We start from the raw sequence: 12482 nt of genomic DNA, 5'->3' as shown, positions 1-12482 counted from the left end.
TACCAAACTAGATATTTACCATTCTCTACATTGTGAGCATATGGCCATGTCACTTCATAATACCAATTCATTATGACGTCTCTGATGTTTTCAACCTTGCTCTGCTGTTCATATTGCATTTATAATGCTTGAGTACATGTAACTAATTAATCACAATTGAATTACTTCTGTAACTCATATAACTTGCTGTAAACAGCACTCAAATTGTTGTTTTTCATTTGTTGTGAATAACATGCTAGTTGAGAAAGAAAGGTTTTTTGTTGGATTTAACTTCCCAAATAACAAGTAAGAAATGTGGAGGCATTGTTTTCTAATCTGTGAAAAAAAAACCTCGCCCTGGCATCATTGCATAGTTGACAGTAATTGGCACTGCATTGTATATTTCATTTTTATTGAAACAGGAGAAGAGCATTTCCTTAACATTTGTGGTGTGACAAGTTTTCTTGATTTTGATTGGCTGAGAAGCATAGTTCCTAATAGTAACTGTCAAAACAATCATAGTTCTTTCATGGAACATTCTCTATGTATCTTTGTGCTTGATTTTCTCAAAAATCTATGACTTGGGAAGCGTAAAACAGGAAGTATACATCTCAATATGTAAAGAAAAAATGTTTGTTTAATTTACAACAAAATTTAAAGAAAAAAATACAGTTATAGGAGAGAGGAAAAAAGTTTTACAACCTTTCAAAGTCTTTAGGAAGAATATAAAACTAAACTACTGCAGAGGAGTGTAACTCTGAAGTAGTTTGATGCAAGATATATTTATACTGACATCTTGTGGCAATTCACAAGGAGCTTCAGAGCAGCTCTGGTGTTGGTTCCAAACAAGACCCTAATAGAAATGTAGTATGCATGTGGAATAAACTATTCAGGAACAGTAATGTCATTATGGATACATTTCAATTTTTTGTTTAATCTGTTGTATTTTTCTAGGTGGCTGGGCCATCAACAACAAAGATATCCAGTTAGGGTCATGTATTGGTGCTGGAAATTTTGGTGGTAAGTGAAAAATGTTTTTTAGCTATAAAAAAACATTATTTGCCTATGGGGCATCTTCACAGCCATTCCATAAACTAGACACCAAAAAAATTAAAATATGGTATATTGTGTAATGGGCATGATATTCGCCTCTGAAAAAAAAAAATATGAAAAATAGCCAAGGGTCGCTAAGTCACCGCTGAAGTCTGGGGTGCCCCGTTTGGGGTTACAAGCTCTTGCATAATAAAGAAATCGAAAGTGATTTTTCAAGGTGAGTCTGCATGATAATTCTATCATTTGACTCTAAAATGCAATAACAACAGCATGAGAATGTTCTTGGGCAAAGGATTTCACGAAAAAAATAAAAGAGAAAAAATCTGGAAAAAAAATTATTACAAAAATCGGAATTCCTATTTTAATTGGAAGAATATCATGCCTGGTGTTAGATTTCAATCCAAACAATGATTTAAAGTGTATTCTTCATCACAGTGCTCCAATAATCATGCTATTTCCACACTAACATTCCAACCTTGATTTATTGCGATAAAAGAAAAGGAAAGGCACATAACAACCATTAATTCCTATGTATTTAATATTAACAAAAAATAATCAGTAATTAAACCTCTCTTTTAATAGAAACATCAGTATGAACTCACTTTTTTTTATTCTCCTTGTTTTATAGATGTACTACAAGGGACATACCAAGGAAGGAAAGTAGCCATCAAGCAAGTCAAAGACAACAGTACAGCTGCACAAGCATTCCTGGCAGAAGCCTCCGTCATGACGTTAGTATTATTTATAACATGCTGTTACCATTCATGATGAAATGATTGGCTTAATCTTATAATGTGAACAGTTTTTATATTTGCCTAACGTTAGAAAAACTTTCCTGCAATTTGAAAATTACAAAAGAAGTTGCTGATCAGAATTAATATCCTATGTATTTTATTATTTTGTGCATTTCTTGTTAATTATTTGTGTTTTATTAACTATTTTAATTGTCTTTTTGAACAAACTTTATCTGGAACCTTTTTTGAGACCATGTACAATATGAATTCCATTTCAGCCAATTAAAAATATATTGTAACATTTTTTGGCTGGAAACATAATTTGCTTTAAATTTATAACATGTTTTTGAGCAAGTTTTGTTTTATGTTTATCTATTGTTGTTACGGCATGCCCAATTTTTGCAAATATGGTCTCAAAAGATGTGCAAAAGTTGAAAATAAAAAGTCAGTAAAAAAAAGCTTTGCATGGCAGAGTAAAGGATGAAAGCTAAATGTACCCTTTGAAATTATTTAACATTGTGGTCTATTGGTTCTGACTCTTGAATTTCAGTAAGAGGGTCATGGGTTTGAATCTCAGCCATGGTCTTATTTCCCTTGAGCAGCAAGAAATTTACTTGGACTGTGCTGCACTTAACCCAGGTTAAAGTAAATAGGTACATGTACCAGCAGAAAGGATTCCTCAAAAAGCTCTTAGCAATGAAAACTGCAGCCCAGCTTAGGGCTACCTTGAGCACCTTACAAGGTGGATACGTGTGCTACGTGTTTACCCCATATTATTTTGTTTACTATTATCAATATCATTAATTTCATATTCTGTCTTTTTTTCATGCAGGACGTTAAAACATCCCAACCTGGTTCAGCTTTTAGGGGTAGTGTTAGGCAATCCTCTCTACATCGTCCTTGAGTTCATGTCAAAGGTAAGAACTGGCTCGAGTCAGGAGGCACTGGGGCTTAGTAAGATCGCATGATTGGGATAAGATTATTTGATCTCAATGTGCGTGAGATCAAGTTCCACCCATGCCAAAAGAAAAAAGACATCTAACAAAAAACTGATACCCATGTTGTGGGTTGGTGTGCCAATTGGAAAACCAGGGAAGGAAATAATCTTTATTTTTTAGAAATTATATCATTTTCTGGCATAAGGCCCCAAAAAGCAATCATGCAGTAAATCATAATATCATTATTCTGCCCTTAGTAAAATATTGATTTTCTGATGATTCTTGAATATTGTATGTAGCTTATCTTGAGGTGACTCTAAAAATGATGGTTGCCCCATCTTTTTTTTTTCTTTTCATCTGTAGGGTAATCTTGTGGACTATCTGAGGTCGAGAGGGAGAAATATTATCACTCCAAGACATCTACTCAAATTTGCCAGGTAAATGATAATTAATGTACATTATATACAGTGCAAATGTGTTTTTAATTGCTCCTACCTCTTAATCCCATTTCTCGATATAAGAAATTGTATATTGTCAACAACACAAATGATTCTTCATATAGAATTCAAAATCTTAAAATGATTTGGGTTTTTTATCCTGATATATATCAAAAGATTCATTCTTAGAATTTGTGACCCACATTTGGCTTTCCATAGATACATGTATCTCTTTCTTTCATGTATGAGTATCATATTACCCAAGGCTAAAGAATAATTTTTAAAGATGAATGGGCCACGCTCTTCTAAAACCTAAATGTAATGGTGTTTTCAATATCTGGTAATGACTCCCTCCCCTCCTGTAGTGTTTTTGAGAGATAATCTTTACAGAAAAGTTGTGTCTGGCATTCTTGAAATTTTGTTCTTGCGATTACCAAAGAACTGTTTGCCAGATCAATTTCAAAACTTAAAAAAAATTTATGAGGATCAACTTCAAAACTTGATCTGAGTATACATTTTGGAGAGACAATGATCTCATTCTATGTTGGGGTCATAAGGTTAAATAGGATTATAAACATTGAAATATCTTGTTCTCACGATGACTGAAGAACTGTTAAGGGGTCAACTTAAAACTTAGTTTGTGTATGTATCTTAAATGTTGAGGTCAAAGGTCACCAAGGTCATTTTGTACCAGAAAATATCTTGTTCTCATGATATTCCATTTCAGTGTTTATAAGTTTCAAACTTCGCTACTGTATGCATATGAGAGTGGCAAAAATCTGATTTGTTTTTGGATTCATGAGGTCAAAGGTCACAGAGGTGACCATCAACCACTCTCCTCACTTTACCTTGCGTTTCTTCCCCACTGCTCCCACCCTCAGTGATGTGTGCAATGGTATGGCTTACCTTGAAGAGAAGAAATTTGTTCATCGAGACCTTGCGGCGAGGAATATCCTAGTCTCGGAACAGGATATAGCCAAGGTATCTGACTTTGGTCTTTCACAAGAGGCTACACTCAATCAAGAAGGAGGCAAGTTCCCCATCAAGTGGACTGCACCAGAGGCTCTTAGAAAAAAGGTGAGTTCAATCACCCCAGAGAAGGGGGGGGGGCATTTCATAGAACTGATTGTTAGTTATTGAACAATGCCAACTTTAATAGCTCGCAAGCAAATTTAAGGCTAATTGTCAAAAATTGGTACCCTTGCACACGTACCGTCCAAAATATACCATTGCATGGTCTTGATGTCATAATACTTAAATATGCATTGCTGCTGCAGATCAGATGCACATTTTTAGGGATTTTGCTTTTTGCTTTCAAAATGTTTTTCTTACATAAACATAGGTTAAAAAAGAAAGATTGGCATATTTTTGCTAACTTCCGAGGCATTGTACTACACAAATGGCAAATATTCTTATTAGTGCAATGGCATGACATTTCGCATTCCGTTTAAGAAAGAATCTATTCATGATGCTACGCCTCATCAAATAGAGCATCTTCCTTTCACGTCATGTAAAATCTTGCACCACCACACTCATGCCTATCCGCTATTTGTATACTCAGTGGCGTACCGTGGGTCACGGCATTGGGGGGGGCACCAGCAAAAAAATTTTAGTCACTTTGTAAGCGTGCTCAGTTGCCAGATATACTTACCTAATAGAGACATTTTAAGGAAAGTACTATTAAATGGATATGTATCTCACGGATCAAGTACTAGTAATGCAAGTGCGAGCTTAAAATTTTTGACATTCAGACCTAAAAAGGGACATTGTAAACAAATTTTTGTAATCATGATACGTGCCTGTCTCGCTAAACAAGCAATGCAAGCGCCAAGCGCGAGCTGAAATTTTTGTATATATTGTCTTCAAACAGACATTTTAAGGACTATATTTTAGGAATCCATTAAGAGTATACATATCTCACCGTAGTCATCTAATTGGAGTGCCAAGCGCTTGCTGATTTTGTTAGAATTACATCTAAATGCATGAAGCACTTGTAGTAATTGTAATCATGATTAACATACGCATCTCACTAATCAAATATTGCGAGCGCGAAGCGCAAGCTGAATATTTAGGAAATTCAGACCTAAAGAGGGACATTCTAAGGCTTGTTTGTTGAATTCACTAAGACCATACGTATTTCACTAACTGAATGATGCGAGCGCGAAGCGTGAGCTGAAAATTTTTGATATTCATATCAGAAAAAAAGACATTTTAAGGACTGATTTCAGGAGTTCATGAAGATCAGACATATCTCACCAATCCACTAATACGAACGTAAGCACGGACAGGAAATGTTTTATATTAAGACCTTTATATAATCAATCAGTCACTTTAAGTAGTCATGAAAAAGAAGCATAATTATGTCACTACATAAAGCAATAATAACTCGAAGTGCGAGGAAATATATTTGGTGTATATTGTCTTGAAAACGGGAGGTTTCAGTACAACAGGATTATACATTTCGTTAAACAGACAATGCGAGTACCAGGAACAATGAAGACATAGGTCCTGAGCAAATTATGTTTCATAAAGTTATGAAAAAAATGTTTCTTATGTAATAAACCATAACATAATCCTTTCTCCCTCTTTTTCTCCTTTTCCCCCTTTTTTTTTTTTTTTTTGGCCAGCCGATTGGGGGGGCATGTGCCCCCATGCCCCTCGTAGTTACGCCACTGTGTATACTAATGACTTAACGCATGACTCGACCATGTTTTTAGGTGCTACAGTAAGTCTGCTACACCTATAAAGGGATATACCATTTAGCGCAATAGAGGGTCTCCAGTCACGTGTAATATCATTTATAACTTAACAAGCAGCTTCAGCCTGGGGCCCCCAAGTTTATTTTCAGTTTTGGTACATCCCCCAAAAGTGGATGTCACTTTTCCAATTTGTTACTAGATTATATGAATGTGTGTGCCCTAAAACAGATGATGTGAAGGAAATGACATGAAAAGTATGTTTTATTGGATAATTTTTTGGGTGATTTTGTATAAAAAATGTAACCTTTCTTCATAGAAAGAATGTCTAATGCATGGAATGAGCTGAAAGTTTCTGGATGATATCTTTGTAATTTTCTTATTTCTAAATTTGTATTTGTGAGGGTAAGTGTTCAAAAGGCCTATTTCTATTTTCCAAGAAATTAACCAGGAAGGGCACTAGATATGTAATAATTCAAGATTTGAATTTCAATGGCTCGGGATGCAGTGACCACTACACTATTGTAACACCAGAATGTTGGATGGTGCTCAATTATAAATCACATTATTGACCCTTTTGCTTTAGACAGGCTTAACAGGGGGGGGGGGGGGGCAAAAACAGACCTCCCCCCTCAACATTTTTCGTGATAAATCCGCTTCATGATCAAGGAGTTTGATTGTCCGACTATAATTCAGCATTGTGCTTGTAGTTTACAATGATGATATTGAAATTGTAAATATTCAAACAATTGCTTTTTTAATATCTGAGTGTATGATTTCCCCACCTTTTCCAGGAATTTTCTTCCATGTCTGATGTATGGAGTTATGGAATCTTTATGTGGGAGCTCTACTCTTTTGGAAGAGTGCCATATCCTCGTGTGGTAAGGAATAGATTATTTGCAACTCCAATTTGAAATTTGAAAATGAATGATAAATATTTGTGTAGGAAGAAATAGATTGCTTTAAAAGACAAGTTGAAACAAATAAATGCGAAATTCTTGTTAAGATTTATTTAAAAGTGGAAATAATTCATTTTGCAGAGAAATTTGACCGACAAACGCATTTTGCTTTTGTCCCTCATACATGTACTTCATTTGTTGCTATGTGTATATAATCCGAATGGAAAACAACATTGCAGAGAACTTTAGAGAGGGAGAGAAATACCGATGGATGAAAGAGTTGGAATGAGGCCAGGGGTTGTGCTAGAGACCGACAAAAATGAAAAGAAAGCGTGGAGGCCTTATGTGCCACAGGGCATGAATGAGGATAGTAGAAGTAGAGGTACATGTATATATTCACTTTGAACTACTATTTATTTACTTACTCTGTGTATTTTGTATTAATAAATTTTCATGTAAAATAATGTACAAGTGTAAAATAAATCTAACTTTGAACTTTGAATGTTGCAATTTGCTTTTATACTTCTTACAATTGTCTTCTATTCCCATCCTTCTTGGCAGCCATTATCGGAGGTCGTTGCCCATGTTGAGAAGGGCTACAGGATGGAATCGCCAGAAGGTTGCCCAGACTATGTATACATGGTAATGAAGGATTGTTGGGACATCACTCCAAAGAAGAGACCGACCTTCAGGCACATACGCTCTCAACTCAACCATTTCATGTCACGATGAGATTATCATCTAGCTGAAAAAGAAATGGACAATTCATGGAAATGTACTTATTATACTTCTCCTGAAAAACTTTCTTTCCTAGCTTTGTTTTGAATGTACAGTAAGCACATCACATTTACAACTCACCTATTTCATGTCATGAAGAGAAAATGACTTTTTTATGTACTTGCTTCTCCCACTTTTATTCCCTAGCTTTGTTTTTTAACCTCCACTAAGGTCATCACACTCACAACTCAAACATTTTATGTCGTGATGAGATCATCGTATTAGCAGGGAAAGAAAAAGAAACTTTTGGAATGCGCTTGCTTCTCCTGTAATACTTTAATTTCCTTAGTCTTTAATCTACACTAAGAAAATTACATGCACAAGTTGGCCGTTTCATGTCACAATTAGATTGCCATTTAGCAGAGAAAGAAATTGGCAATTGGAACATGGAATGCACGTTATCCTTATGATACTTCTCATAAATGCTTTTTTTTCATAGTGTTGTTTTTAATCTACACTAAGCACATTCACAACTCGACCACTTCATGTCGCGATGGGATTGTCATTTAGCAGAGAAAGAAGAGGACAATTCATGAAAATGTACTTCTGATACTTCTCCGAATGCTTTTGTTTTGTAGCATTGTTTCTTGTCTACATGTTGATGTGCACGCAAACACATTATATTCACAACTCAACCATTTCATGTCACAGTGAGATCGTCATATACATGTAGCACAGAAACAAATGGACCATTCATGGAATCTACTTTGCTTCTCTCGAAACGTTTGTTTCTTTGGCTTTGATTTTTAATCTTTTCTGAAGATTTTCCTAGAACAGAAGGAAAAGGACGATTCAATGACTGAACTTATGATGCTTCTCACACAACACTTTACTTTTATTTCTCTGGATTTCTTCACTCAAGTACATAGTTACCATCTCAACTCGACTGATTCATTCCTTGATGATTTGAGTTCATCATATAGAAAAAGAGATGGGCAGTTTCATGGAACGTACAGTTATGTACTTAAGATGATGATTCTGAAATAGTTTTTTTTTCTCCTAGTTTTGTTTATTTTTTTCATTCTAGTGCATATTGAGCTTTCAAATCCACATCTGCATGTCTGAATGAGGATGAAGTTTGCAGGAACGTTTTATGAGCACTTAATCTGTCTTTTATGTACAGAGTGATTGAATACGTGAATCGAGAGCGATATGCTGATACTCAAAATCGCAAAATGTGTGTGGTAAATGTGCGAAGCTTCAAACTGGAGACAGCATTTTCAAACAGAGCATGACTCTCTGCTTGAATACACAACGAGGCTATATGAATTGCAATGTGGTGAAAATAAAGGAGAAGAGTTTTCTCTTGGGAAATAAAATTTTCTCCTATTGACATTGCCAAATTGCTGCACACTCCATACATGTTTGAAACAACTATTTTTTCTATAGCTAGCTGAAAGCATTTCTTGTATGAAATTTGTTGTTCATGTTTGATTTAACTCAGAATTGAAATTATGAAAGTGACCTCCGAAACTTTTCATTTGAAAGTCTATGGGCATTTTGAATTGGTCAGTCACTTGTATTATTTCTAGGATGGCTGTGTATACACTTGGCATTGTGTTCTGGAATTAATATTAATTAATCACTGTTTGACCAAGTAGTCATGAACTTGGGTAGTGAAAGCTGAATGGAAAGCTTAATATTTTCATCTAAGCGCAATCCAATTCTCAAAGTGAATTTGAAGTCAGAATTCATTAAAACACCTCAGCGTTCTATGCACTTTAATATGAAGATAGGCCTACCGATTCAATTCTAAGTTAGTTACCTTAAAGATGTTATTAATAAGTCTTACTCTTCATTCCGTTCAAACTCTTTGCAGTTCAGTTTATATATTGTAAGAATGGCATTTTAGAATATATGTTGCGTAGAAGAAAGTATATTCAGCTAGTCTATTTTAGTGGTTCAGCTTTTGCCAAAGTTTGATCAGAATGACCAACTTTTCTTTTCCATGTTTTCATATGTATTTATTTTCATTTTGTATCTATGCAACAAATTGGTATCTGAAGAGGAAACTATTGTACCGAGTGTATCTCCCTTCCCCTAAAAAAAAAAGAAGAATAAATTTCATATTGTTTTATGAGCAAAAATATTAGATGAGTGATGATCACACAAAGAGTGCACCAATTGATTGACACATTGATTACATTTCAAGGACCGTGTATCTCTGGACACCATCGTTCTGAAAAAGAAAACCCTGCAAAATTGCACTGGATCACTTGCATGCTAAAACACATCAGACTCAACTGATAAATCAAAATGAAAGAAACAATAACAGGAAAATCTCAGAATTTGTCCCAATATCATGTTTTGCAAGAATAACGTTTAACCCTAACATGCGATATTATTTCGCTAATTCACACAATATACAGTAATTCAATTATGATGAATTTATCTACAATCCAGAAACATTGAACATAATACTTTCATAATGTTAATAAGGCACTTTTGATAGGCACACACATGTGTAGTTAAAGTGAACCACCAGCCATTTTACTTTTTTTTAATAGAAAAATGCTGTTCAGTGATACATGGTCATAGAAACTTAATTAAATAAGCTTGCATGTTCTTCATTGATATAACTTTTCTCAATATAACGTATCTAGGCCTATTTCATGAAAGTTTACAACTATGGTAACTTTGCTAGTTTTGTAACTCCCAAAATGATTGAAAACTTGATTCTGATTGGCTGCTGAGTCCTGTTACCATGGTAGTTTAATAATGGCAAACTTACCAGAGTTGTAACTCTTTATGAAATGGGCTCCTTTTATATTTCTTACGAAAATGTAACTTTTTTTTGGGGGGGGGGGAGTCTATATATTGTTTCCACTCAGTACAAACAAAATGGACCTTGTTAAGTAGAGGCTATTGCGAATTATTTCTGTTGTTCATTCTCTCTCTGTAGTCTCAATGGTGTTGGGTATAATATATACTGTTCGCAAACTTGCCAGTAGAAAACGTGTAGTTCCGTGCATTAATTTGAATGTATTTTCAAGGATTTTCTTTGGTCTCTTTTATATGTATTTATTTGCATCACAAAGTCTCAAAAAATGATAAGATATCATGTAAAAGTTGAAAGCTCAAAACAATTCTTTCATGTCTCCAAGTCGTTTTTCTGCATTATATATCTTCATTAATAAGATGCTTGTGTAGTCACATGAGCAGTCACATGTTCAGTCACATGTTCAATTCATGTATTTTAGAAAGTATAGACACCTTGTGACTGTACTCTATTTTAGGGGAAGTAATATGTTTTACACATAGTTTTGTACCAGATAGTATATAATTATCAGTGAGTAATACACATACACAGGATGTCTGTAACGTTGTTTCGGTGTGATGTTGTACATAAGGAGAGAATTATGCCTTTACGCTTGGAAGATTAAATGTAAAAATGCTGGCATTTTTATAAGTTATTATGTACAATGTATGTATCAAGATGTAGAATAAAAGGTTAATTGTGTCCATGTATGTAGCATAATTTCATGTATAATGCTAACCCTTGTTTACTAATCGCTGTACCATTGCAATTGTGTACTCTGTATATTTCTAAGTGTTATATAGTTATATTTGTATGTTATCTGTATGTTGCTTGGCTTTTGTTAGCTTGTAATGTGCATACCCTTTAGTCACCAATCTTTATCTGTAGAATCAGCATTATGATCTAAAAAGTGATCTTTTCCCCCTTGAAACAAAATTTAATTTGTCAAAATTTGTTGCTTGATAAAATTCTTTCTAATGATATCCATGTGAAGACAATCTTTTTTTAAGAGGCCAATTTCATAAAAGCTGCATCTTCCCTGTTTAAGTGAAATTTCATTGACACATTCTAACAAAGGGTCATAAGAATGTACTACAATTTACAGATTTGCATATTTATCCTGATTTATAAGGTTTAATTGCTTTCTTTAATTCATTATCATTCTTAAGAGGTTTAGGTATTATGTAGCTTGCAACTGAGGCATTAACAAATGGCTCAGAGTTGGATTAATGTGTTGTACAAAAACAACATCAAACAATTTTTTCTCTCACAAGTGCCGACACTTGTAAGCATCTGTGGTTTCTCAGTTAATGAGGCTTTACTTTATTGAGATGTGTTGAAATCTGATGACAGTATTAAAATATTTGCTGATTGCTCCCGATCAAAAAGGGAATTTTTGTGATATTTTCAGGGAAAAGGAAAATGAAAATTTGCTCTTATTCTTTTTATGTTTTCTCCTTTATTTGGGGGCATTCACATTTCGTAGGTGGGGACTAATCGTCAATGTTTGTACCAAATTAAGTCAGTTTTCCTCAATTTTCTCAATTACATGTATTTGAAATCTGCAATATTTGAATTACCGGTAATCTGCGTATTTTTGCCATTTGTTATGTAAAAGTGGATACAATAAGTCTTGTTAATAATGGTTGCATGTAGCCATGGTCATGGCCCACACAGGAGACCAAGCCATAACCACCCGTGCAATGCTAATGCACACATGCCTTTTGGGGATATCGCAATTCTTTGCGACAGTCATTCAAATTACAAGAGAGCCTAATCTATGGGTAGGCGTATAGTGAATTCACTGTGATAGGTTGGTATACTACATGTATACTAATAAGTATGAGTGGTCACCACCATATTTACAGAAATTGGCATTTGTATGACGGTGTACAGTTAATATTTTATTAAAAATAAATTTTTTAACTTGAGCAGTAATCTATAGTCTATGAAGAGCTTGAACCACAGAAACATATAGGCCCGTATTCTGAAATCAGGTTTAACTTAGACCACGGTCTAAGTCTGTCTGTGCTAAAATTATTGGGAGCTAAAAATTCAAAGATTCTGTTTATATTGTATCTTTGTTTTGATTCCTTTCACTTTCATAATAAAGAAAACTAGTTCAGTTGTCATTTCCAGATAACTATGAATGATTTGAGTGTCAAATGAGTTAATAAATTGGATGTTTACTGTTAAGGATCTGTGCTCCAA

General features: G+C 34.4%; 1 protein-coding gene across 3 annotated transcripts in view; it reads left to right on the top strand.

Moving 5' to 3' along the window:
* Positions 1–11078, top strand: part of LOC129262357 (tyrosine-protein kinase CSK-like) — a 35330-nt gene extending 24252 nt beyond the window's left edge. For all 3 annotated transcript variants that reach the window (XM_064099899.1, XM_064099900.1, XM_064099898.1), the window contains 7 exons: positions 934–999; positions 1661–1763; positions 2599–2683; positions 3068–3141; positions 4023–4218; positions 6632–6718; positions 7298–11078. In XM_064099899.1, the coding sequence (XP_063955969.1) occupies positions 934–999; positions 1661–1763; positions 2599–2683; positions 3068–3141; positions 4023–4218; positions 6632–6718; positions 7298–7468 (782 nt within the window). In that variant the 3' untranslated portion in view covers positions 7469–11078. The remainder of the gene's footprint in view (positions 1–933; positions 1000–1660; positions 1764–2598; positions 2684–3067; positions 3142–4022; positions 4219–6631; positions 6719–7297) is intronic.
* Positions 11079–12482: the final 1404 nt, after the last annotated feature.

Source organism: Lytechinus pictus, chromosome 5 (genome assembly GCF_037042905.1).
Source record: "Lytechinus pictus isolate F3 Inbred chromosome 5, Lp3.0, whole genome shotgun sequence".
NCBI lineage: Eukaryota > Metazoa > Echinodermata > Echinoidea > Temnopleuroida > Toxopneustidae > Lytechinus > Lytechinus pictus.
The sequence above is the reverse complement of the archived record's forward strand: the minus strand, read 5'-3'. Positions and strand labels throughout refer to the sequence as shown.